This window comes from Syngnathoides biaculeatus, chromosome 2 (genome assembly GCF_019802595.1).
Source record: "Syngnathoides biaculeatus isolate LvHL_M chromosome 2, ASM1980259v1, whole genome shotgun sequence".
Lineage (NCBI taxonomy): Eukaryota > Metazoa > Chordata > Actinopteri > Syngnathiformes > Syngnathidae > Syngnathoides > Syngnathoides biaculeatus.
Window position 1 is genome coordinate 2,061,962 of NC_084641.1, and position 27,115 is coordinate 2,089,076.

The 27,115-nt window shown below is 40.6% G+C and overlaps 1 protein-coding gene across 2 annotated transcripts in view; it reads right to left on the reverse strand.

The window, feature by feature from the left end:
* The window catches only part of cacna2d3a (calcium channel, voltage-dependent, alpha 2/delta subunit 3a), a 101,390-nt gene that overhangs the window by 64,613 nt on the left and 9,662 nt on the right, over window positions 1-27,115 (reverse strand). For both annotated transcript variants that reach the window (XM_061812428.1, XM_061812419.1), the window contains exons 3-4: window positions 16,023-16,139; window positions 5,269-5,328 (exon numbers count right to left, since the gene is read on the reverse strand). In XM_061812428.1, the coding sequence (XP_061668412.1) occupies window positions 5,269-5,328; window positions 16,023-16,139 (177 nt within the window). The remainder of the gene's footprint in view (window positions 1-5,268; window positions 5,329-16,022; window positions 16,140-27,115) is intronic.

Sequence of the window (27,115 nt, forward strand, 5' to 3'; positions counted from 1 at the left end):
AATGAATGCACACACTTTATATAAACTATTTTGTGTTGGCTTCCCACACACGAAAAAGCATAAAATTGAAAATCACAGCCAAGAGGAGGGAAGAGATAGGGCACCGGAAAGGACCGTGACGCCACAACCCTCTGGTGTTCACTTTCAACTTCCACCACTCCCAGTGTGTGAAAATGAGACTGGAAAACAACCGGGGGCATGGATACAGGTAATATGGGGGTAAACACAACAGTGACAGAAAAAACCTGGAGGGGAACCCCCGGAGGGGTTCATGATTTGCGCTCAACGCCATTCTTTATGCAAAAAATAAATAAACAAGGAATGAAAATAAATAAACAAGGAATGAAAAGGTAGGGCAAAGTGGAGCAGTGGTGTTTATAGTTTTCCTTGAAACGGCTCTGCTGCAGTCATACTGCTGTGTCTGCGTCAAATAATTTTGTATTTCTACGACTAGGTGAAAACAAGGTTTCCGTGGTAGTGTTGGGGTTCCAAGAGTCTAAAATAAAATTTCTGATTTCACTGAGGTCCAGTAAATGTCATTACTAGTTATCATCAGCATCTCTCAGCTGCCCAAGTTCTGTCCACTGGAAATTAGTAATGAACTCAATTACAGGATAATTAATTATCTCTTCAGATGCTCCTTCAACTCACCAGAGGAAGTCGTGGCAGTTAAAGACCAGCACATCTTCATACAAGTGAAGTCAAACATAAAACTATCAACATTTTGAACATTTCACGTGCAGCAGGCCCTTGATGTACTTAAATCACAAATACAAATCTTGGACAACATCCATCCATCCATTTTCTTTGTCGCTTATCCTAACGAGGGTCGCGGGGAGTGCTGGAGTCTATCCCAGCTCTCAAGGGGCAGGAGGCAGGGTACACCCTGAACTGGTTGCCAGCCAATCGCAGGGCATATAGAGACAAACAGCCGCACTCACAATCACACCTAGGGGCAATTTAGCGTGTCCAATTAATGTTGCATGTTTTTGGGATGTGGTAGGAAGCCGGAGTGCCCGGAGGAAACCCACACTGGCATGGGGAGAACATGCAAACTCCACACAAGCAGCTCCGGGATTGAACCCGGGACCTCAGAACTGTGAGGCCAACGCTTTACCAGCTGAGTATGATATCCTTTGGAATCCTATAACAATTATACACAAAGTTTTCTGTACTTGTCTGTGATACTGCCAAATGAGATGAAAACTGATCGAATTGCACAGATTTTTGGGAGGATTCACTTCATTTTTTTGCTCATTTCAATGATATTAATTAATTTTTGTAATTGATTGTAATTGATATTTCGTTTTGGAGGAAGTTACATTACAGTGCTACTTCAAGATAATAAGTTACTGAGGCAACCAAGAAGAACACAACAGTATATAGACAGTACTGTCGATTCGAATAACAGAAGTAATCATTGTCATTGAAAGCGTATACGTCTGACAATGGGTTGCTCTGCTCAAGTCACAGCACAAGTACAAGTCAAATATGCTTTGATAATGGAAAACAAACAAACTGGCACATCTACAAGCATGTGGCTTCTTCTATGCCCTCCTTTGGTAGTGACAAAAATATGACGTTTATATTCCCAACTCCATCTGCAGGAAGCAGCACTAGGTTCTGCTATCGGTTGTTTCTCTCTGTCTTCCGTGGATGGACTTCATTGGCTCCACGGGGCATGGCAGACTGCTCTACGCTTTCCTATTTACAGTACAAGAGCATTGCGGGTAAAAGAGCGAGGGAGGGAAATCAGAGCAGATTACCGTGCCAATTTCTCTTGGAAGCAGAAGAGCTCTGGAATGGATAGATAAGGAAATTCCAAGCAAACCCCTGCCAGCCAAATATGTATCCAATAGCCAAAAAACACACAAATACACCCTAAATCGTGATGGAGGAGGTTTCACCCTACAGGGTGGATGGGTATTTTTAACCCAGCTGGTGATAATTACCATGTATTTACCGTGGTCTGCAATAGAAAGCAATATCAGAAATAACACCGCTAGAGCTGTGGGCATTTAGGCACGCATGTATGTGAGTCTTTGCAGGTGCAGAAATACGTGAACAAATATATACCCACAGGATTTTTCAGTTACGTTCTCAAGTGAAAGAAAAAAATAGGCAATTGAAATTCAGCTGTACTAAACTTGTTGACCTGCATCACATCATAACATTAAGTGTGTCCGAGGTAGTGGATCAATCACAGATTCAACCCGATGCCCTCCCCCTCCCATGTCGGTGCTGCAGATTAATTACAATCCACGACGACAGTACAACTCACAAATATTTGTTACTTTAGTGTCACGGTAGAACAAAATGTCTTCCTTCTGATTATGGTCAGAAATTCGGGTGTTACTTTAAATTGGGGTGCTTTGGACCGTCCCAGCGTTATTTGCTTTAACTGTTATATTGGAGCACCATTTGCAATTTGGAGTTTGTGTATTATTATTATGTCACAAAATATTGACCGTATAAGGAAGAAAACCAATTCTATACAATATAGAAGACATTTAAAAGGGATAGTCAGAGTTTTATTACAATTTCATGTGCAGAGCCAAGAGAGTGAGTATATTGGTAGAAGGTTGCTGAGGATGGAGCTGCCAGGGAAAAGAGCGAAAGGAAGACCAAAGGTTGATGGATGTTGTGAGGGAGGACATGAGGACAGTGGGTGTTAGAGAGGAGGATGCACAAGGTAGTCTTAAATGGAAAATGATGACGCGCTGTGGCGACCCCTAACGGGACAAGCCGAAAGGTAAAGAAGAAGCAGGAGAAGGATATTTTTCACCAGCTGTCTAGTAGTAAAATGTTTAAATCCACATTTTGTGATATTGCTACGGTGTTTGTGGGTGATTTCGTGAGTGGGGCAATTAAAAAAAAATAGCAAAAGATCTGTCCTGAGTATAGCCTCCACTACTATTTCCCACTACCTAATTGTGTGGCTATGTATACTCGTGTGGGTGTGTGTGTCCTTGTGCGTGCGTGCGTGTGTGTGTGTGTGTGTGTGTGTGTGTGTGTGTGTGTTGTGTGTGTGTGTGTTGTGTGTGTGTGTGTGTGTGTGTGTGTGTATACAGTATTTACCCTTGAGGCTAAAAGCTCTGTGATACCCCCATTGCTTTTTTTTTCTCCCACAAATTGAAACACAATAAAACAATACTTTGTACACAAAAAGCCCATACGTTAATTTCTGATAAAAGGACTTACCATACAAAACAGAACCATGTGACCAACAATACTCGACTTGGGAGCACAAAGAGAACACCTATTAAGTGATTGAAATTTAGAACACCGCCACTCCAAGTAGTTTCAATAAATAGACCATAGCATGAACAGAAAATAACATGGCAGTCGCTCTGACACCTTGAACGGCTGACAGCATTAACACAAATTCACTGAGCACTTCCCCAGACTCCAAAAGTTGTGGAGTAGCAACTACTCCCAAGTCGGCTTTGCATCACATTTAAACCTCAACTTCCTGCTGCGTCTCCTCCTACGTTTCTAAACTCCCAACTGAGATGTGTGCTGTCGACAAAAAAATAAATAAAATCATGACAGGAGCATACAACCACACACATACATTGCTATTTAATTTTTTTTCCCCACCGCCAGCTCTCGCACATACGCAAACATATAAAGCCAAATTGCACTCTACAAATTAAAGCTGCTCAAATTGATTTGGAGCAGAACGGTGAGGGGAGCAATAGATGTTTGGATAGTTATTAAAGAGCTGTAAACCTAAACACAATTTAAGATTTATGAACATTCTACCAGCAAAAAAACATTCTGAATAATTTATTCTTCTCTGAGAAAACTGATGAGTTCCCTCCCACGTATAATTTCATCTTCAGTAATTCTTAGTTAAGATGATTGTGCCTGAGCACAAGAGGATGAAGGTTAGGATTTGTGTGAGCGCCTGACAGAGTTAAATGTCCGAGGTTACACGATGCCTCCTGAATGCAAAGAGAATCCAAAATAAAGACAGAGGCAGATTATTCACGTATGGATTAAATGCTCGAGTTGTATCATACATACCAAGATTTCGGATGTATAATTTCCATTTTTTACCCCCCATTAAATTCATCAAACGTTGTACGTATAAGTTTGTATGACTGTACACCGGTACTTTGAGGAAGTGAAAAACGTGTACTTTTATTTCAATGTGATGTAATGTAATGTATAATATTATGAATTTATATACAGTATATGTAAACATTTCGTTGCTCACTGAGGGTGTGCTGGGGAATTCAATCTGACCCCCTAACTCTTCTCGAAGAATGCGCGTTGACGACACAAGCACATCTCAACAATGTTTTGAGTTTCCGAACAGTCCAGAGAGTCGCAGAGCAGTGCAGAAGTGCATTTGCGAATGCACCCTGAGAATTGTGTTGATCGCATTCAGCGTCTTGTGGGGATTTATTTCTGGTACTGCCACTCCACAGAGTGCATCCCCAAAATTCCAAAGTTGCTCTGCTGCTTTTAAAAAGAAAGTGGGAACCAAGCGAAACTAATGGAGGAAATCCGAAAAGAAGGTTTCACCTGGTGAGACTGTACTGATTTCAACAGTAACCTAATATACGTATACGTACATAACATCGGTAGAAGGGACATCTTAAATTTGGGGGTGCATGTACAGTGCTAACGCCCTCTGGCAAAAGGGTACTCATACATCAGACCTACTTACTTGATTCAGTAGAGATTTTTGTGATATGCTGCATGCCTGACAAGGATCTCAGGTTTCAAAAATTCTACGATAGAAGTAATTGCACACTTTAGTCTGAAACGCTTGCAGAATGAGCTTTTACTGTTTTCGTTTTATATAGTCTCTCATCAACACATCTCGTCGGACAAATAAAAAATGGTTACATGCTTTCATGTTCATTCTGCTGCTCAATATTCAACAACACCCCTCACAAAATGGATGGATGCAAAACAGTATGTATAATAACATGGCACCTTTAGATTTTAAATCATGCAGCTTTGTATCTAATTCTGTTCATCTGTTGGCATGGTAACTTCTGGGGAAGTGTGAGCACCTGATTAGATGACAGGTACAAGCTGATACATTTACTGCAAAATGGAATTAATGAGAGATGCACAGGAGCAAAGAAGAAAAAAACTAAATCCTGTAGAAGAATATTCACAATCTTCTCTTTGCCACTGTCTTCATGGTCTTCTTTGATACTTAAAATATATTATTTTGACTGACCAGTTAACAGAAGAAGCAATGTTGCTATTGCCCTTGTGTTGATGACAGCAAGTGTGCATGCTCACCTGCAGGTCTGGATCCTCTTCGTGTTGTAGGTGGGCTTCCTCTGCCGCCACAACAAGTCTCTGGTGATGTAGAAAACAGGACGGTGTCAGAGCAGAAAGAAATGACACTAAAATCAAGGAAGACTGTCTGCTTGCTACGACTAGACTAGACTAGACTAGACTAAGATAGGCTAGGCTAGGCTAGGCTAGGCTAGGCTAGGCTAGGCTAGGCTAGGCTAGGCTAGATTAGAATAGAATAGAATAGAATAGAATAGAATAGAATAGAATAGAATAGAATAATGTTTTTGTAAGAGCAGATACAATGAAAATGGGGCACAACACCAGGATTTGAAGAATAATAATGAGCAATAAAAATGAAAAGGAAATATTATGACAAGTGATGTTGATTGTACCAAATGAGCATTACTAAACATTGACCCCTACTACCGTTAACATTTTGGATGTCATACTATTCAAAAAGCTATAAAGTTATTGCTCTGAAAAATATTTTCTATTGCGAATACAGCCAGTGCACTGGAATTCTATATTGGATTTTTTACTTCAGCTTCCTTTGCCACATTGGATTTCATTTAATGTTGTACAAAGTTTACAACTCTACACACCCGTTCTTGGTAAATCAATACCGAAAACCATCAGGACAAACATAAAGCTGGCAGATATTTGGCCATCTTGTAAAAAAGGCTATTTTCCTAACTGGTTTGGCAACTGAAGTGATGGCTAAAGCCAAATCAGTGGAAGTTATAAAACAAACTCACTCTTTACGTGATGCTGTTTTACACATGTCAACACTCACCCTAACAACCCGTAGCCGCTAATGTCTACTTATAGATAATTGAAGGATTATAGACATGCAGCCGCTACCCTGGCTGTCCATGCTTCACCGCTGGCTTTGGTGACTTCTGGGACTTTTAGTGATGCGCTTTCATTTCACATTTCCATTCAAATGACTTCATTGGTAAAACGATTGCAATTTCCCATCTTCACCTGTGCCGTGTTTGCATTTGTGTGTTATGCTATCACTCGCAGTCTGATTTGAGAAGCAAAGGTGCTAATCCAATGGTGGCCAATCATTTTTCCACCACAGCAACACACCTGCCGTTTGAATAATGCTTCATATTATTCTGTCGGTGATGCAGACACTGTATATTTATTCATTTCTATGTTTATTCAGCACTATTTCTGACAACCTTAAACTTTTCTTTTTTAAACCCTAAAAGCACACACTAAACACTTCCCCATATGGGGATAGAGAGGTGGGTTGTGCATGTGCCTGAGAGCCGGGAAACAATGCCTTTAGAACACATAAAGATTAGGACAGTGTAGCAAGGGGAGGGAGAGAATGGAATACGAAAGTCACTTTCTCCAAAGGTCTGAACACTTAGATTCACACTAACTGCAAAATGTCAGGCGCCACCTGTGAAGTCCGTGTCAATAGAAATACTTAAAACTAGACTTTTGTGCGAGTGGGTGGTGTGAGGATGGGTGTGCATGTGTGTGTGTGTGTGTGGTGTGTGTGTGTGTGTGCCTGGTTGACTGCCTTTCCCCTTTTTCTGATGTTTTAAAATATTAGCCTTTTAAGAGATTCTCTATTCTGCTGCCATTTTTGAAAATGTCACTGTATGCGTGACTGAATGTAAATAGTGTTGACTATGTGTGTGTGTGTGTGCATGTGTGTGGGTATCACTTTTATAAAGACGTTCACCAAGCTTGAAACTTCACTGAATAACTTGAGGAACATTTTCTTCCTTGCGTTTAACAAAATAGTACAATGTTGGACAAGTATATTTTAAAAAGAACTTATTGTACAATTCGCCATCAGCATAAAAACACACACTGACATACAACACAACTGTGTCCACTCACTACAAGTCAGCACACACCTAAACACAAACACAGAGCTTATCCTTGTCATAGGGTGGGAATAAAATTTACAGGAGTGAAGAGTACATATTGTTCATGTTTTCTCCCACTTCCAGATTCTTTCAAGTTATTTCACCCCTTCACCTTTAACATCACATCTTTCTGCATCCCACATTTTATGGGATTTATCACCTGCTGCATGACCTGCTTGCATTCTACTGACCCATGCTTCTATACCACTGCCTGAATTAAAAAATATATTTTTTTCATTAAAAAAATGTGAAATCTAAATTTAAAATAAAAAAAAGAAACAAGCTACAGTGTGTGACAAATTCAGTGTCAAATTCAAAATACAGGGCAACCATGAATTGCACTTTTTTATCAAACACACACACACACAAGCACAGACAGACCTTAGTCCTCATCTGATTGGGGCCAATCAGGCACAGCTTCCATCCCAAAATAATGTCACACATGCGTCACGTTTTACATGTTCAGAGCATGCATATTACACATTATTCTCAGAAAACCACAAGAAAATGTTGAAAGTGGACATCAAAATGTGTTCACTATACATACACCATTCCTCAGAAATATTGTTGACACTTTTATATTTAAAAAAAAAAATATCCACAGTACCAACCCTCCATAAACTTTCATGGAAATGTGTTTTGCAGTGGCTTAAAACAGAAGCCTCCTTGGCATCAATCATTATTTCACAGGAGTTACTGTATAATTTTCTAACCTGAAGCCATTACTATCCCTTCAATGATTTCCTTTTTTTCCCCCATATCATAATTTTCAACACACTCCCGTCCCAAGTCAGGTAAATTCATCTGACATTTTGCATTCATTTAGCACCTTTCATTATGTGACAAGCTGTGATTAAAATTTGCCTGATAAAGGATTTTGATTGTTTACACTTTTGAAATTCAAATGAGGACCCCCTTTTCAGCCGTCAACTTGATTGTCTCATTGTTTTTGAAAACATATATCTTCCTGCACTGGAAGAATAATAAATGCAGGCTAAACCTCAGCTGGATCAGGCTCAGTTGGCTCGATCTTTCACTATAAGTTTGATGTTTGGCTTACGGTGCATGGCTGAGTTGCATCGGGATCAGCACTGTTTAGCTCCTCAATAGGACTGGGGAAAGCAATTAATATTGCTAGCGCTCCCAGTAGAGAGTTGCAGCCTCAACAAAATGGAAAAGGGCTCTGTTTCACTTTGCTTCCTGCACTTGGCACATTGGCATTGACTGAGAGCCAATGGGACAAAAGGATAGCGGTGGAACAGAAACAAAACAAACGTGAATAGAGAAAACCCATGTCCTGCATTACATCTTTCCTTAAAACTATGACTAAGTTTTTTTTTCTTAACTTCACATGCATCTTTTCCACCACTCATGACTACATTTACCTTCCATTCTTCCAGAAAATTTTCATTCATCTTAAAAAAAAAAAATTGACCCAAGAAAGAAATCACTGTCGTGTTTGTTTTTAACTGCTGGCTAACATACTCATTTCAAACATAAGTGTTCTAGAGACAGGACAACACAATGATCAGCATCTAGTGAGGGCCAAGAGGAAACTTCAGGATGTGACATTTGCAGACCAGAAGTTGTCTTGCAGAGTAATACCGCACCCTTATTGCTTCTGTCCCAAATAGAAATGAACAAGTCAAAATCTTCTTGGAGCCATTAGCTTACTGTGGTGATCTAGAACTCTTCTTGAAACAGCCTTACTTTAACAACACCACTCTGGGTTTAGACAAAAGAAACACTACCCAAAGTGACTCAGCAAAACAATTTCAATGTTACATTTTTCTCAACTCTCTCACGTCAAATGCAAATTAACGGTCCACTAGAGAAGCAATTTTAAGGTTTTGTCACTTACCATGTAAAATATTACATGGCTAAGCACCTTCCTACCTTGCTGTCTTGGGGTACTGTATGTTCTGTTTCGAAACTTATATTGCAACCAGCTGGCATTTTAATAACTCTTTTGAAGGCCAAAAAGAAGTCTGGGGGTTCTACAGCATTTTCTATTCACGCTCCAGTACTCTGGAATGCCTTACCCATGCTATTCTTGTATAAATGGTCCAAACAGCCTTTCTGAGCAGTTGTGAAGGGACTTAAATTCTGCAGCTTGGTGCCTGTACGTTGGGGTTCACCCCAGTAGACAAGACCGTTACCACCCTCTTCTTTTGTGCCGGAGAGCGCTCCAGCTGGACAATGAGAGTGAGATCTGGAAGGGTGTGATCGGTAGAACGGCCAACTCTATCAGAACCAAAGTGATGCTTTGTTATGGACCTCTGTGTTCGTCACAGATTGTCCATAACATGCACTTTGGGCCAGGACATCCATGGCCACAATGATTGACCTTGTAGTGGTCACATTGGACTTGCAGACATATTTGTCGGACACTCGGGTGAAGAGAGAGAGGTGGCAGTCAAAATTATTCTCATTGTCTGCAGAGAAAGTATGGCAAAGACCCCTGTCATAAGGGGTTTTAATTGTCACCTTTGACAGACTTTACGATGCGGGAGCAAACATGTTGAGCTGGGCAAACCTGTGCAATGGCCGCACTTCTTCTTGTGCCAACAATTCCCAAACCTGTTGGTGGACACCTGTGGTGAGGGATGCTGTCAAGCTGAAGAAGGAATCTCAGTTGCCCTTATGGGGCTGTAGTACTCTGGAGGCAGCTGATGGGTCCCAGCAGACAGAGCTGGTTGCAGCTTTCGTGGTTGCTCAGGAAAAAACTTGGGTGTGGGAGGAGTTCAATTCCAAGCATACTGTATTTATAAACCATATTTGCAAATACAGTACAGAATGCAGCCCTATGGGAGCACAAGCCAGTGCAGTCTGTATGCCGGTCCCAACCCAGGTTGAATGCAGAGGGTTGCGTCAGGAAGGGATCTTAACATATTTCCAAACAAATATTGGCGTTCTTCTAAAGAATCCCATACTGGATCAGTCGTGGCCGGGCTTAACAACACCCGCCCTCAGCATCATTAACCTGCAGGGCGTCGGTGGAAATTTAGCTAGTGTGGGTCAAAGACAAAGAAGAAGAGGAAAACGGCTTCGTCGGCAGAAGAAGACGAGGAATCCACAGAGCTTACAACTGAGTGTAGGGACTTTGAATGTTGGGACAACGGCAGGAAAAGCTCAGGAGTTGGGTCACTTGATGATTAGGAGAAAGGTTAATATATTGTGTATCCAAGAGAGTAGATGGACAGGTACTAAAGCCAGAGGTTTAGGAGCAGGGTTTAAATAATTTTACCACGGAGTACAGTGAATACTCTGTTCTTGAACGTCCCCGTTCTCGAACAAATCACTTTTTGAATGAAAATTTCGAGATTTGTTTTGTTTCTATTTTCGAACGAAAATCGGTACTCGAACACCCCCAACAAAACCCGGAAATAACATAATGTGAGTGGCCCGACCAGCTGACCCATGACACGCTTTGTTGTGAATTCCCACGCCGCCAAAAAAGTCAGAAATAACATAACATGCGCCACCTGACCAGCTGACCTATGATGTGCTTTGTTATTGTGTATAACGCAGCCTCTGCACATAGACGTGTCCCTGTACCTACATTTACTGCCTGTTTTTTCTTCCCATTGAGGATTATTAACCCCCAATCATAGCTCCAAAGAAGTGACACTAAAAAGTTTCTTTTGGAAAAGAAAAGAACTTCCAGGGGGACGAGTCACCCCCAAAGAAGAGATTTGATACAGTAGTTTATCGTTTTGCATTGCTTGTTTCTTGTGAATTTTAATAATGCTCTGTACCATTAGCATTTCTGCATTTCTCTTTTGTTTAAATGATTTCGTTAACTCGAATTACGAGTTAATGTTTTTCTATGTTACTTATTGTAAAATATTGCTTGTTTAAAGTTATTCTGCACTTTTGTTAAGAAAAAAAAATACAAGCCTGGGGGCCAAGTCGCAATGCACTCCCAGCTTAGCCTACTCTACTATTAAAGCATACATTTTAAGCAAAAAATATATATTTCTTAAATATATATATATATATATATATATATATATATATATATATATATATATATGTATAACATGTTTAAACTATACACATATTCCTACTAAGCAGTTTATTATCAGGAAAAGCTTAAAAATGCTTTGAAAAGCCAATTTTTTTCAAGGCTTGGAACGCATTATTTCTTTTTCCATTAATTTTAATGGGAAATATCGATTTGGTTTTTGAACAAATCACTTCTCAAACCGCCTTCTGCAACAGATTGTGGTCGAGAATCGAGGTTTTAAGGAAAGAGCTAGCTACGTATGTCTTGGAGGTAAAAAGAGTATTACATCGAGTGACGAGGCTGAAACTTGAAATTGAGGGTGTTATTTATAATGTGATTTGTGGCTATGCTCCACAGGTAGGATGTGACCTAAAGTTAAATTCTGGAAGGAACTAGATGAAGTAGTTCTGAGCATCCCAGACACAGACAGTTGTGATTGGTGCAGATTGTAATGGACATGTTGGTGAAGGAAACAGGGGCAATGAAGAAGTGATGGGTAAGTACGGCATCCAGGAAAGGAACTTTGAGGAAAAGATGGTGGTGGACTTTGCAAAAAGGATGGAAATGGCACTTTTATTCCAGAAGAGGCAGGTTCATAGGGAGGCGGCGGTAGAAGCATGTAGGTGGATTAAATTTTGTGCAGATGATGTAATCTGAAGGAGATTACTGACTGTAAAGTAGTGGTAGGGGAGAGTGTAGCTCGACAGCATAGGATGGTGGTGTGTAAGATGACTGGCGATGGGGAGGAAGATTAGGAAGACAAAGGTAGGGCAGAGAACCATGAAATGGAAGCTGAGAAAGGAAAAATGTTGCATGGCCTTTCAGAAAGAGGTGAGACAGGCTCTCGGTGGACAGGAGGAGCTCCCGGAAGACTGGACTATTACAGCCAAGGTGATCAGAGAGACAGGGAAGAAAGTACTTGGTGTGTCTTCTGATAGGAAATACAGTACAAGAAATACAACTTTATATCACTATTAATCTGTAAGTGATGTGAATATGAGTGGGTGTGGTTGTTTGTTTACACGAGCCCTGCCCACTGACCAGTTCAGAGTTTACCCTGCCTCTTGCCCGAAGATAGCTGCGATAGGCTCCAGCACACCTATGACCCCAGTACAGAAGACAAATGAATGAATGTATTAAATAATTCTGGTGCCTGCTGTAATAATTAAAATGTCAAATTCTAGGAAAAAGAAATTACATTTGAAGTCGTATGTGTGTGCTTTTATTTTTCACATATCACCATGGACATGTCCCCTGCTCGCCACTGGTAATCAGGTCGAAGACTACACAGGCATGATTTCCACAGGAAAAAAGGATATTAGGAGGGACGGACTGATAGTAGAAAATGTGCCACTAAAGGACGAATAGTGCTGAAAATGGAGGCTTTTGAAGTGCATAGAGTACGGCTCAACTTCAAACAGTGTTACAAGAGCTCCACTTTAACTTGGATAACACAGTGATTGCTGGTTCCTTGTAAGCATGTGTTGGCATACAAATATAGGCAGTGCATTTTTAATGTCTATGCAACAGTGGTGGTGAAAACTAAGACGCTTTTAGGATATATTGTATACCTCCTCTATCTCTGACACAATTGGTTGACTGTTATGATATTCAGCGAGCATACTAAAAAAACACAATGCCAACAACTACACAGGGATTACCTTGTTGAAGTAAAAAGATACAAATTTGAAGAAACACCTGACTATAATGGAAACACACAAACAAAGCAAAATACAAACAACCATTTCATAAAGACACACACACAAGCTAACAAGTAGTGCTTTGTCATACCATCGCCCCCTTTTCAGATCAAAACCATAACTGTAACACACACTTTCACTGAAACATTACTTCTAAAAGACACATATTTACAGGTGCACCCCTTATCCCTCGGCAGGTGGCACCGAGAGATAAAGAGGCGGAATTGACAAAGAGACTGGGAGATAAAACCACGGTGACGGACAGGGCTGAGCGCCTGCACGGAAATTGAATCTCTGGAGCGCCACATACACTAAAAAAAAAAGAAAAAGAGGAAACAACAGCGATGAGGGAGAGCGAGAGAGAGAAATCAGACAAAAGAGAGAGGGATTTTTGAGGACAGCTGCAAGCGTGCAAGCTAGAACTGACAGATGAGCATTTTGCTAATATAGGCAGAGGGAAATTGCATAGAATGTGAGATGAAGAGAGAGGACTTGCCTTGGACTCCCATTGTGCATTCATGACTAATAATTCCACGGTAGGTGAGAAAATGAGGAAGGTTGGCCATGAAGTGGAAAAATGATAGCACCTGATAAGGAGTAAAGTCTCCATTCATTTAAGTCATACAGCCTTTCTTCCGTTTTCCACATTTCCAAGTTTCTCTTTCATTTTTTTTCTGTCTTCATCATATCCTGGATCAACGTATATATGCCCCTTGCAGCTAATCAAATGCCACTACACTTTCTCCATTATCTGAGGCGCTTCTCCTCATAAGGGTCACGGAGGTGCTGGAGCCTATCCCAGCTATCATCGTGCAGGAGGCAGGGTACACCCTGAACTGTTTGTCAGCCAATCGTAGGGCACATGGAAACAATCTCTCACAATCAGACCAGGGATAATACAGTCTCTAATTAATAAATGTTTTGAGGATGTGTGAGGAAACCGGAGTACCCAAAGAAAACTCCACATGGGCAGGCCTGGGATTTGAACACCCATCCTCAGAACTGTGAAGCCAACGCTCAAACCAGTTGCTGCACCGTGCCACCGCCACCAGACATATCAAGCCTTTTTTTCCCCCTCAATAAAAGCTGCATTTTTAGATCAGACCTCTGTTGGGAATCTGCCTCTTACAGGATTCAGTTCCATTTGTCATGAATGGCAATTTTCATTTTAGGAATGAAATTAACACTTCCGTGGAAATAAAATAAGTGTTTTTGTTGTTCCTGCTGCTGTTTTGTTGTGGGTGTATCTAAACCACTCACACTGCAGGCAAGGTCATTGCATCCAGTTTTGATGGATCAGTTTGAAGCTTATTTTATGTTGGTGTTAAATGACTATAGACCAGCTCCATCCCTCCATCGCTTAGCTCTCAGAACATTTACTTCACACTCACAATCCCCTGAGATGAACAATTATCAGGCATTCTGCATCCAGGAAGAGGGCTTGAAAGGACCCATTAACCAACTGAGTCCTTATATCTACGGGCGTTTTACGCACTCTCCCGGAGACGACACACAAAGCGACTCACAGTATGACTGGACTCCATCCATCTTATCACTGAGTGCAAAAAAATTAGTCACATCAAAAAGGCACATTCATCTCCCAGTGGCAACAGATTCAAAAGAAATATCAGTAATAATAAAAAAAAGAGACAATTATATAAGTGAGACAAAGCAAATCTTCTAGTAAGGATTAAAGTGTTTCCAAAATTGAATTCAGTATTTGAGAGGAGTGGCTATCGACATTTTTCAGTTTCAATCACCGTTGTGTTAAAGAAACAAAAACCTGAAATGGTTTCCAAAATAATTAAAAACTGACAAAGGAATACAGAAATGTATCAAAAATTAAACCGTTTAAATAATGTCTTGTTTAATATTTATGCAACTATTTGTCTTAATTTGATCCCTTTGGCTCAAATTCTGCTTTCGGACATTGACAGAACATTTTTTCCAGGAATCATTGATAGTCTTGAGATGAACTTGTACACTGTGCACAGATTCAGATTTGTTTTGTGTTGTTGTTTTTTTTTTTTGTTGTTGTTGGGGCGTTTCTGTGTACACCTCATACAGGCAAAAATGTTTGTGCCCTTCTTTTAAACTGCCACTAGAATTGATGGGAAATTTCCAAACTCCGTATTGACAATCCTATTTGCCAACTCAGATCAGCTACATGTGTCCATGAAGCATACATTGGAAAAAAGCATGGAAATGTGGAAAGGTACCTTAAATGATAAAAAATAATAATAATAAGAGAATGGAGACAAAGGTAAAGCTAAAACATGTAAATGGTTTAGCACCATCTGTGGTTGTTTATTTTCTGCCTGCCTTCCTTTGACTGGACTCTCCCGGAAAAATCTAATTTGTTGCCCGTGCCATTTTGTCCTGATAGGATCTATCACCTGGAGCTAGACGAGCATGCATCCTGAACCACAACAGATTAACACATACATGCACATACCCAAACCTGAAGATGTGCTCACAAAACATATTTGCAAGAGCAGCATTGAGAATCGATCAAGCACAGAGATGATTGTGCATATTTAGCAACATACAGTAAAAGGCAAAACAAAAACTGAACATTGTTGTTAATGTTAAAAACATTTCCATACTATCAGATACAATTTGGGATTACAAGGAATTTAGACGAAGACTTCATTTAGTCTAACTAAGGATCCTAAACAAGAACAAATAGCGACAGTAAGAGCAGTCCAGACCTGTCTCCGACTGAAAATGTGTGTGGACACATTATGAACCACAAAATACGACAACAGGGACCCCGGACTGGTGAGCAACTAAAGTTGTATATCAAGCAAGGGAGGTAACAAATTGCACTTGCAAAGCTTCAACAATTAGTGTCCTCAGTTCCCAAATGCTTCTTGCTGTTAAACGGAAACGTGGTACAGTATATTAATGTTTTTATACGGTTATATTCAATATCCCAGCTTCACTGGAACTTGGGTTTGAAGGTCATTTAAGTGAAACAATCTTTCTCGCTTTCCTAAATTTCAGCTGACACACTTGGGAATTGTGCACATGCAGATATATAACAATCCAAAGTTAAGGTAATGAATTTAATAAATGTTTTATGGTTTCATAATTGATCCATCTTCTTAATAATGGAATTCATTATATACTTTAATACAGTATGTGCAGTACCTTCATTGCCTGGGCTTTCTTGTGAAACATCTCCTCCATGTTCTGGGCCAGTCGCTTCACCAGACGCAGCCCATCAATCTCCTCCACACGCACAGCCCTGTCGAACTCCTTGTATTTCTGCAGGGGGGGAAATTATGTACCGAGACCATTAGCACCACTCTCTTCACTGATGTTTTATTCATATGACAAATGAGCATGACAATTAGCTATTTGAGAGGGTAATTGTTTTTATTATTATTATTAGTTTATTTTCAAGAACAATTAATCATTTGATCATCTTTTTTTTAATCAAAAAAATAAAAGAAATGCCCCTCAAATAATACGAGAGATGTGTTGATATCTGTTGTGTTTGCAATGGAAATGCTGCAAAAAGAAAAAAAAAAGGGTGGGGGGAGGGAGGTCACAATCAGCTATATAGCTTCATCCTGATCTAGATGAACCGTATACATTTATCAGCCCACTACCACTTCAACCATACAGGAAGTGGTAGTGACACACCGCTTCCCTCGCTAGCTAACCCACGCAGAATCCCATTAGCCCACTAAAAATCCATTCACACACACGCTTGCCATCAACAGCACCTTAACTTGGAACGGTGACTTTAAATCCGGTTAATTCCAACAACCACACATGCCCCATACAAGTTTAGTTGTTAAGCAAGATAGATCTATGTCCCCATAATATGAGGAGTACCTGATAAAATTTACATACACGCACACACAGATAAGTAAGGAAGCATAGACTATATGATTTTCTAAAATATGTGCAAAGCTCCGGGTAGGGATTTTTCACTCTTGAGGGGATTAAATGGGAGATTACGGTCAGATCATATGGTGCACCCTCCCATCTTCTAGGCACACGCTCTTCGCTGATCCTGTACAGCAACAGACAAAAGAGCAGGGTGACAGGGGGTCCAAGTTTGTGGGAGGGTGGGAATGGGTCCAGCAGTTTATCAGATTCAAGACATTGACTAGGAGGAAAAAGGTTGTTCTCAGAAAAAGGTAGTATGACATTGTAATGAATTGCACTTCATAGAAAATAGATGTGCTTGATTCGGCTTGAACAAATGGAGGATTTGTAATGAATATGCCACAACAATAAATACATAAATAAATGTAAATATTTTGCTGCATGCCCAAGTGTAGAGCTTTCAGGCACGTCAAATGCATGGCCAATTATGTTTGTGGTGTGTGTGTGGAGGGGGGGAGGGGGGTGGGACACACCAGAATTTATTTAGGTGCATATGCATTCAATTTGAGCAGATGCCATGAGGCTTGTGTTGCCAGAACAAGATACAGTTGTAAACAGATAATAAACAATATTCTGCATGATTTTATTTTTTAGAGGAGCCTCTAAATTGAAATTAAGTGCAAAGAAGATCTGAATACTTTGTTGCAGTTTCAAGTTGTAATGCAACAAAATTGCTACACTCTCAACTGCAAATGCACAGAGCAAGATCACACAAGTCGGAAAACATAGTTGAAATATAAATGTGATACACTGTAGTATGTATAACATGGAAAGGGATAATTTAGGCATTTAAAGATACCATTAGGACGGGCAAACATATGGGCAGATAGATACTGTAGATCAGGGGTGCTCAATACGTCGATCGCGAGGCAGTTTCGGTCGATCGCAACAGCGTGCCGAGAAAAAAAAAAGACATCAGTCGTATTTTTTTTTTTAACTTTAGCTCACCGTGCATGTGCAAACAACAACAGTACAGGAAAACACGCTGTCAGTCAGTTCCTCCCTATTTTAAGCTCTCGCATAAGAAATCTTAACAGACATGAGTATGGATGCTGCAGTAAAGAAGACAAAAACATATCACTTTCATACGGAATGGGAGGCGGACAATTTTTCAACAATGTCATTTACGAAGTGCGTTTGCCTCATCTGCCAGTGAAGTGAAATGTGGAGCGGCATTTTCGAACTGTTCATTGAAATACAACTCTGACATTCTGCCGAAAAGCAAGCTGCTAAAGAGAAAAGTGAACGAACTAAAATCCAAAGTGGCTGCTCAGCAGTCACTTTTCAATAGCGAAAGCCGCCACGGAGCCATCTTTCCGGGTTCATCACATTATCGTTAATAACAAGAAGTCCTTCCATGACAAAGAGAAGGTAAAAGAGGCATAGCTGACTCGTTGTTCCAATCTTTTAAAAATAAGGCGGAAATACTATCTTCAATAAAATCTTTGCAGCTGTAAAGGAGTACAGTTACACGGTGCTGTGAAGCCATAGCTGGTGTGTGGAAGGACATCGGAGAGTGAGTGTTTCTCACTGCAGTTGGACGAATCCACTGACATGAGTGACACAGCCCAGGTGTGCATTTTCATTCGTGTGGTGTTTAGTGATCATCAACGTGAACTCAGATAGTTACAAAAAGTGTTTATAGTTAATTCTGTTGTGCTGTGCAATATTGGTTCATGGAGTTATGCAAGGCACACAAACATACATTTATGCATAAAGAATCCCCAATATACTTGAAAATAAATATGTTTTGCGTTTTTGTAGTGGGTAGATCTTTGTGACTTTGACATTCTATTTCGTCATTGGTCATTCTGAAAAAAAAAAAAAAAAAAGCACCCCACCCCACCCCTCATTGATCGCCAGAGGCTGGATGCTTGAGAAGTCGATCTTGGGGTAAAAAAGTCTGAGCACCCCTGCTGTAGATGGTTGTACAAGAACCAATCGGGGTCAATGTTCATGCAGTATAAGGTTGCACAAGAAAGAACTGCCATCAAAGACGGAAAGGCTCTTAAGTAGACAACATTTTAGAGCAATTAGAGAGATTACAGGAAAGTGAGTTAGACTGCTCCAGGCACTATTTTTAAGGAGTCCAATTTACAGTACGATGGAAGGCAGATAAAACTCCTGTTTGTAAATGTGCACGTCTTCAAAGGATTTCTGTCTTTTTCTGTGTATTACGGCAAGGCAACCCCCCACCCCAAAAAACATCTCTTTAAAATGCACCAACATGGTACGTAAATATTGTATTGTTTTGTTGGCTGTAACTCCAGTACAGTAAGATTACAAAAAAATAGGAAGCAATGCACATCTAATAAAGAGTAAATATAACCTCAAAATAATTTACATGAGTTTTCTTCTGTATGGTTTAGTAAAAATATAGACCCCCTTTTCCCTTCCCAGAGGCATCCATGCAACCTCGCTGCAAAGCACATACAGCATACATGAACTTTCAGGGACATTGTAACTGATGACTCAGCAGCCAAATCACTGCATCTTCATCCACGTGAAGTCATAGCAATAATCCCCCTGAGTGGGTGACAAATCCAACACTTGACTTCAGCATGTGGGTGGCGTTGATCCCGGGGAGTCAGGCCTTCAAACCGGGTTTTAGAACGTCGTCCCTTCCTGGCTTTTTTAAAATCGTTTTCACAAGCGTTACAATGGAACAATTTTGTTCCACCTACCATTCTACCTACAATAGAGTCTCTTGTAAGGACTTTGGGATGTGTACACCAAAATAAAGACTACTATAAAATAGAGACAACACTGAGTGTATGCAAACTCAGTGAAGAAAATGAGAAATTGAATGACTTGTGTCCCTCTGTTTAAAGCAACCTCACACTCTCGGGTTAGCATTTGGAATGACATCAGAAGAAAGGCTAGACTAGACTAGAACATCAAAGAGTGACTATAGCAGGTAAGAGTTTGAAAATTCATGTCTATGGAGGAAAACTATTTTCTATTTGAGAAAGAGCTAGCGGGTGAAGCTCTTAATTTGTGGACTGTCTAACTCATTTCATTTTACCCAACTCTGTTGAAAAACACCAGAAGATTTGACCAATGCCCCTGTTAATACAAGCTAAAATGTTCTTTTAAAATGCTGTACGAAATCACTGCTTGTCAATATATTTGCTAGAATGTTTGGGCATTTCTTGTGTCTCAGAGACCTACACTAGAAAATAAGCTAAGTGTCAATATTTCAGCCTCTCGTGAAATGAGTTTAGCGTTATAAGTCATGAAGTACACACATCTATGCTTTGGCTGCAGCAACTTGATTTAAAAAGGAGCATCTGTTCATGTTCACCAGTCAAGCAGGATGTCCTGCTGCGCACTGTGGCACAAAATGCGATTTTGCCTCACTTGCCAGTCAGCAGATGAAAGCAAATGTTGCCATTGTCACAGAATCACTGCTTGCCTGTCATGGCTCCAGTTTGTGGACTCGGTTGGAACAGTATCCTTTTTTTTTGTTTGTTTGTTTTAAATACAAAAAGTTGTTTTATTTCCATCTTTAATACGAGGTTATTTTAGATAATTTTAGAAAAATAAATAAATAAATTGAGCCAGCAAAAATCAATGTATTTATTTCTGAAACAATGTTGATGAATTTGTGAATGACATCAGGGGAGAGAAACTCTATGGTCCTTCAAAATATATAAATAAGTAAAATAACACAAATCAACATTGATTCCCAACAGTCAACGATAGTTTTTCAACAATTGTATTTCTAGTCACCAATAACCATTTGATGGATATTAAATTGTTCCTTTTAGTTGTGCACAACTGTGTTTGATGTTTTGTTTTGTTGTTTTCCAGTTAAACTGGTTTTAATAACCTAAAGACAAGTAAAACCTCTCAGATGTAGCATTTAAACGTCTTTTATCAACGTGGTGTCCGCTGGATGGGTGCACTCACTAGCCATTTTGGCATTGGTAATTCTGATGGTCTTCTGATAAAGACCAGCAAAGACTTCGGACGTCCCACCGCCGCCCTGTGCTTCTCGGGGACTTGGCTTTGTGCGACTGTGCCCAACGCAGCCGTTATCCTACCTGGCCTTGAACTGCACCGGGCGGACCGTGTCACAGAGTTGTCGGGGAAAACAAAAGGTGATGGGATATGCTTCTATATTAATGAAAAATGGCGTACATATATTACACAACACAGCAGACACTGCAGCCCCCTTTTATAGTTGTTGTTCTTCAATTGTAAGCCATTCTACTCACCGTGTGAGTTTGCTTCCTTTATACTTGTATGCGTGTACATTCCACCTCAAGGTAGCATGAACGCAGCATTGTTAACGCACGCTGAACAAGTAAATGAGATTGAGAAAAAACACCCTGACTCAACCCTCATTATTCTTGGAGATTTTAACAAAGCTAATTTCAACCACGAAGTCCCAAAATACAAGCGGCACATAGACTGTCAGACCAGGAAAAATAACAATTTAGTCTACTGCTGTACCACAGTAAATAATGCATACCATGCGATTCTCCACGCTGCCCTAGATCCCGCCAACCACTGCTTAATCTACTTAATACCTACAATACATACAGGCAAGGACTCAAATGTGTGAAGCCTTCAATAGAATCTGTGGAAAAAGTGGACCAATGGGGCAAAATTAGAACTTCAAAACTATCACGGCAGAGATTGGAGTATCATTGAAAATTGCCAGCCTGGACGAATATACGGACACTCTTACATCATATGTCAGTTTCTGTGAAGCGGTTTTTATAGTATATTCAGACATCCAATAACAACAAGCTGTGGTTCACTTGCAAACGTAAGCATCTTCACCAGGCTAAAGAGGTCGCATATCGTTGTAGGGATAGAGCCCTGTAAAATCACACCAGGTGACTAAAAAAATTAACATTGCGAAGACGAATTATGGAGCAAATCTGGAAAAATAGTTTAGTGCTAATGACTCCCCATCAGTCTGGCATGCATTGCAATCGCTAACCAATTACAAGCGATGTACAAGCGGAGAATTATAGTAGGCTAGCCGATGACCTGAACAGCTTTTACTGGAGATTTGAAAAGGATAGACTGAAATGATTTCAAGAGTAATTTCAAGCAATTTTTTTCCACACTCAGCAAATTTGACTAATATTGTGACAATATTGCAGATGTTTATACATTTGTTTACAACAATAGTTCATATAGGTTCACCTCTAAAAAGATATTTACTATGAACACCCTTTTTTTATACGTACAGTACAGTGTATGACCATCACGTCGACCATTAAGAAAGGTGGTGATACTGGAACCAATTGTTTCAATTCATTTCTCTGGGGAAAAGCAGACCCAAATTTTGAACAAATTGGAAGTCAACAAGCATTCTGTTCAACCTCATTGGTTCCAATCTCCAATATGCACGGATAGATTTTCTTTTGGAAGAAAATGTTTAAGAGCTGTTGCCACCCTTTTATCACATTCTATGTTGACGCGTTATAGCATAGACAAGTGAGTGACGTCATCTGTGACAATCTGCATTAGTCCCTAAGGAGTTGATGATCAAGTGATTAATGGAGGAGCAAAAATTTCATTTCACCCAACGACTGAACCCCGATCTCCCAAATCCTAGCTCATTTAACGCATGACTGTTACCCACTTCATCCGAGCCCATTTTCACACAATCTCACAGCTGTTTGATTTTCTCTGACTCCCTTCGCCAATCTTGATTCAAAATGTCAACAGGCACATGTTGTGCTAACCCCTTGATTTTTATTACAATTCCTCTGTGCTATATTGTTCATAAGAGCCCAGTTCTACATACTTCTTGATGGAAATTATTAACTCAGTTCAACTTTCGAAGCAGAATTTGGAAGAAAGAGCCCAATGAGGCAGACATAGTCGCCTGATGAAGAACAAGTGTGTAGGATGATATTTTCTCTCATTCAAGCTCATCTTTTTTTATGGTTTATGCTTTACTCATAAAGAGCAGTCTTGTTCTTTAAGACCGTCTTCTGTTGGTAATCAGGCTGCAAGTGGAGGAATCTGGTGGTGATTAAAAAAAAAAAACTGTCAAGTGCAAACCATGTGCACACTGTGGGAAATTGTATCCAGCAAAAATTTTGAAGGTCTTGTTCCGGTTGTGGACCCAATTGGCCGGTCTCTGTATTTTCTGTTGAGACAGGTCAAGACCAGCCCTGATCTGGTATTTTTTAACTTCATGAAAGTAAAGGGGAAGCACACAACTCATAAAAAGCACAGCTCAGGACTGGACTCTTGATCATTTTTATTCAAATGAGCAAAACATTTGCTATCGTGATGTGCGAGGATTGGAGCAGGATTTGGGGGCAAAAACCATGACAGATTTCCCTCAACACCACACGTTGAAACTGAAAGTACTCTCAGTTCTTCCCTCCTCTAACCCATCGTTATAGGACCTCCTTTAGGTCTCAAAGGCTGCATGCAGTCTCTGACTCTGTAAAAGCGACTAAGCTTTGTGCATATCCAAGAGATTAAAATGTTTGTAAGAATTGAGTTGAAAAAAATGAAGTTTTTTAACATGTTGTGCTTTCAAACTGTGTCATTGGTTATCAAATTACATAATCATTTTTATGGTCTTGGTTTCATCTTGGTCTCGTATTTTTTCGGTCTTGGTCTTTGTCTTGGCCACTGTGAGTTATGGTCCTGGCCAATTTTTGGTCTTGGAAAATTTGCTATTCAAAACCTGTCAAAAAGTTACAAATATGGGAAGTTCACCCTGAAAAATTACTGCACAAACTCCCATGAGGGACTCTCACAAGCCGGAGGGATTTTATCTGTGAATAGGGAGTGAAGAAGTGTTGTAATTCCCAAACGGTGTGCCACAGCACATTAGTGTGCTGTGAGATCATCATTATCAGGTCTGAAAATTATTTTTCATTTATGACAAATATTACATTTTTGGTCATCTATCTAAGCCTGTGACATATAAGGGCAAGAAGAGCAATTAACTTGTCTTCCACAAGATGGCAGAACATCCAATTGAACAGTGTATCCTGAAATAGCTTTGTGTTAAGCAAGCCCAGATTTTGACATGGCATAATTTGAGACAAGATCATCGTTATATAAGTTCAAGTAAATGATTTTTGTCTTGACTCAATAAAAGCTGTGAAACGCTAGTGTGTATGGGTTGATTAGGAAATCCTTTCTTTGCTCCATATGCACAAGTCCAAGCATCCTATATTGTCATTACTTGTACAGAGCAACACTTGACTCCCCAAAGCCATGTTTGTAATTATAGTTTTATCACCGGGAGGATAGAGTGACGGAGTGACGAGGGCAACTGCCGACATGGGGTGATAATAGAGCACCACCTGGTTCTAGTGAATCTGTTTTTCTGACATATTCCTTGGAGCATTCATGTGTGTCTGAGAGGGCAACCACATGCAGATGATGACTAAACATTAACTGATGTTACACTCCTACAAAAGTGGGTGGCAGGAGCTTGGGCCCGAATCTAAGCGCGAAATCACAAGAACTCCCAAAATAGCAAAATCATGATTCTGCCCTCCCCCTTTCAAAGCCTCCCTCATGTGCCAGGCGACAAATTGTCCCATCAAAAGAGGAACGCTGACTGGAGACCGTGTGGAACAATTAATTTCACGCTTGTCCTGGCTGCCTCAAAAATGTGTTGGTCCGAGTTCGTATCTGGTGGCACAGAGAGGGAGGATTGCAGAAATCCCTCACATGGAGAGCGCATATAACTCATGCATGTACTGTAAATGCTACACACACAGACAAAGCTCAATCATAAACAGCAGCTTTTTTCTGAAATGACTGTCCTCGCTAGAATCTTTCAGAAATTGAGTAGCATCGATTTGTGAGAAATAATTGCAGATGCATGGAGAAATTTGAAGTCATGCATAATCTTTTGACTAAACATTGAATAATACTGTGAGGGCAGGTCATGTCTTGATTGGAGTCAGGTGACCGCAATCAATTCATATCGTGGGCGCTGGCCTTATTTTCTTTGTTTCATTTCAAATTAAATAATTGATTCATAAAAGGCTTACTGTATTCTATCAGGTGGTGAATAATTAAATAAACCTGTAATTAAACTATACACCAATATTATCGTCCTGATCAGAATTGGCTGATAATTGGCATTATATGATGATCGGCTGATCGTCTTTAATGTCATATTTCGCCAATCCAATCAATGACATCATTGATCAGCTCCGCAAAAGACACTCTGTGTCACAATCATGTGCAGTATATCTGAATCCAAAAGCTAGTTTTATTTTATAGTAGTATTGTTATAGTTTGTTGTTTTTTATGTCTTTTGATGTAGTACTGTAAATATTTTATGGCCAATAAAGTTATTTAAAGAATACATGTCACTGGAGCTACTTTTCATTTCTGCCGCTTGTATCCGGGCTCCTGTTCTTTCGGTCATGACCCACAGCTCGTGACTGTAGGTGAGAGTAGGAACGTAGATCAACCAGTAAATTGAGCGCTTCGCCTTTCAGCTTACCTCCTTCTTTACTATAACGGACCGATACAAAGTCTGGCTCACTGTAGACACTGCACCAATCCGCCTAACAATCTCCTGTTCCGTTCTTGCCTCATTTATGAACAAGACAACAAGATACTTGAACTCCTCCATTTGGGGCAGGATCTCATTCCCACCTTGTAGAGGGCACCCTACCCTTTTTCCTTCTGAGGACCATGGTCTCAGATTTGGAGGTGCTAATTCTTATCCCAGCCGCTTTATACTCGGCTATGAACTGCTCCAGTGAAGGTAGCAGATGACAGATGGATGAATCCAACAGAATCACATCATCTGCAAAAAGCAGAGATGCAATGCTGATGCTACCAAACCGGACCCCTTCTACGCCTTGACTGCACCAGGAAATTATGTCCATAAAAGTTATGAACAGAATCGGTGACAAAGGGCGGAGTCCAACGCTGACCGGAAATGGGTCTGACATACTGCCGGCAATGCGGACCAAAACCTCACACCAGTCATACAGGAACCAAACAGCCCATATCAGGAGGTTCGGTACCCCATACTTCTAAAGCAATCTCCACAGGACTCCCTGGAGATACGGTCAAATGCCTTCTCCAAATTGACAAAACACATGTAGGTTGGGTGTACTTCTATGCACGATTTGACCCACTGTTTCACGGCCAGAACAAAAAGCGCATTACTCCTGAATTTGATATTCAACATCCTGATGGACTCTTCTCTCCAGCACCCTTGAGTAGACTTTACCAGGGCACCTGAGGAGTGGGATGACCCTGTAGTTGGAATAAACCCTGCAGCCACCACCCCAGTCTGCCAATCCAGAGCCGCTCCCCAATGTCCACAGGTTGTTGCAGAGGCGTGAAAACCAGGAGAGCTTCACAACATCCAGAGCCTTTAGGAACTCATCCACCCTTGCCACCGAGGAGCTTTTTAACCACCTCAGTGACCTCAAACACAGAGAACCCAGACTCTTCTTCCTCATGGGAAGGCATCTCAGTGGAATTGACGTATAAATCGTATTCTCCCGTCTGACTCACAGCATCCCGAGTCGAGGTCAATGGTGCCCCATACCTTATACATAGTGTTGACAGTGTGCTGCTTCCTCCGCCTGAGACAAGGGATGTTGGACCAGACTTTCCTCAAAGCCGTCTTTCTCCGGGGCCTCACCGAACCCGAATTTTTGCTTCAGCGACGACCAAAACTGCATTCCACTCAGCCAAGTGCTACCTACCCATCTGCTGCCTCAGGAGTCCCACAAGACAAAAACGTCCAATAGGATTCCTTCTTAAGCTTCACTATTGGTGTTTACCAATGGGTTCGGTGATTGCCAGCAATAGGAGTTGAAATTCCTTTTGACAGGGGAATCTGCCAGAGCACCCACCCTCGTTAATGTTAACATTCATTAATAATAAGAATAACACCAGCAAACCAAAGAGAAAAGAGTGGACAGTACAACCACTGGACAAAACCCATGTTGGTCTTTCTATTAATTTAAAAAATGTGCACCAACATTTATGAACTTGTCCAGACCTCCTGTGTGCATGTGCGAGTGTGTGTTTCTGCAGCTTTAAATGCTGCCTGAGGCTTATTGAGTGGAAGAGCAGAATAACAGCTGTGCAATAACATGAGCATGCAGCACGCGCGTATGCGGCGGAAGGCCCTGTCGTTGTTGCTGCTCAGAGGAGCTCGGAATGTTTCCCAGTGTGGACGGCGTCTGTTAGATACGCACCATTGCCCGTAAGAGTGGAAGCCAAATTTCTGCTCTCTCTAATGGCTGCCATGTCCGTGCAATGTGATCAACATGTCACACACACGCACGGACACACACACACACATACAAGTACTCCTGATGACTTTGGCAACTTTATGGATGAGAGAACAAAATGACTTT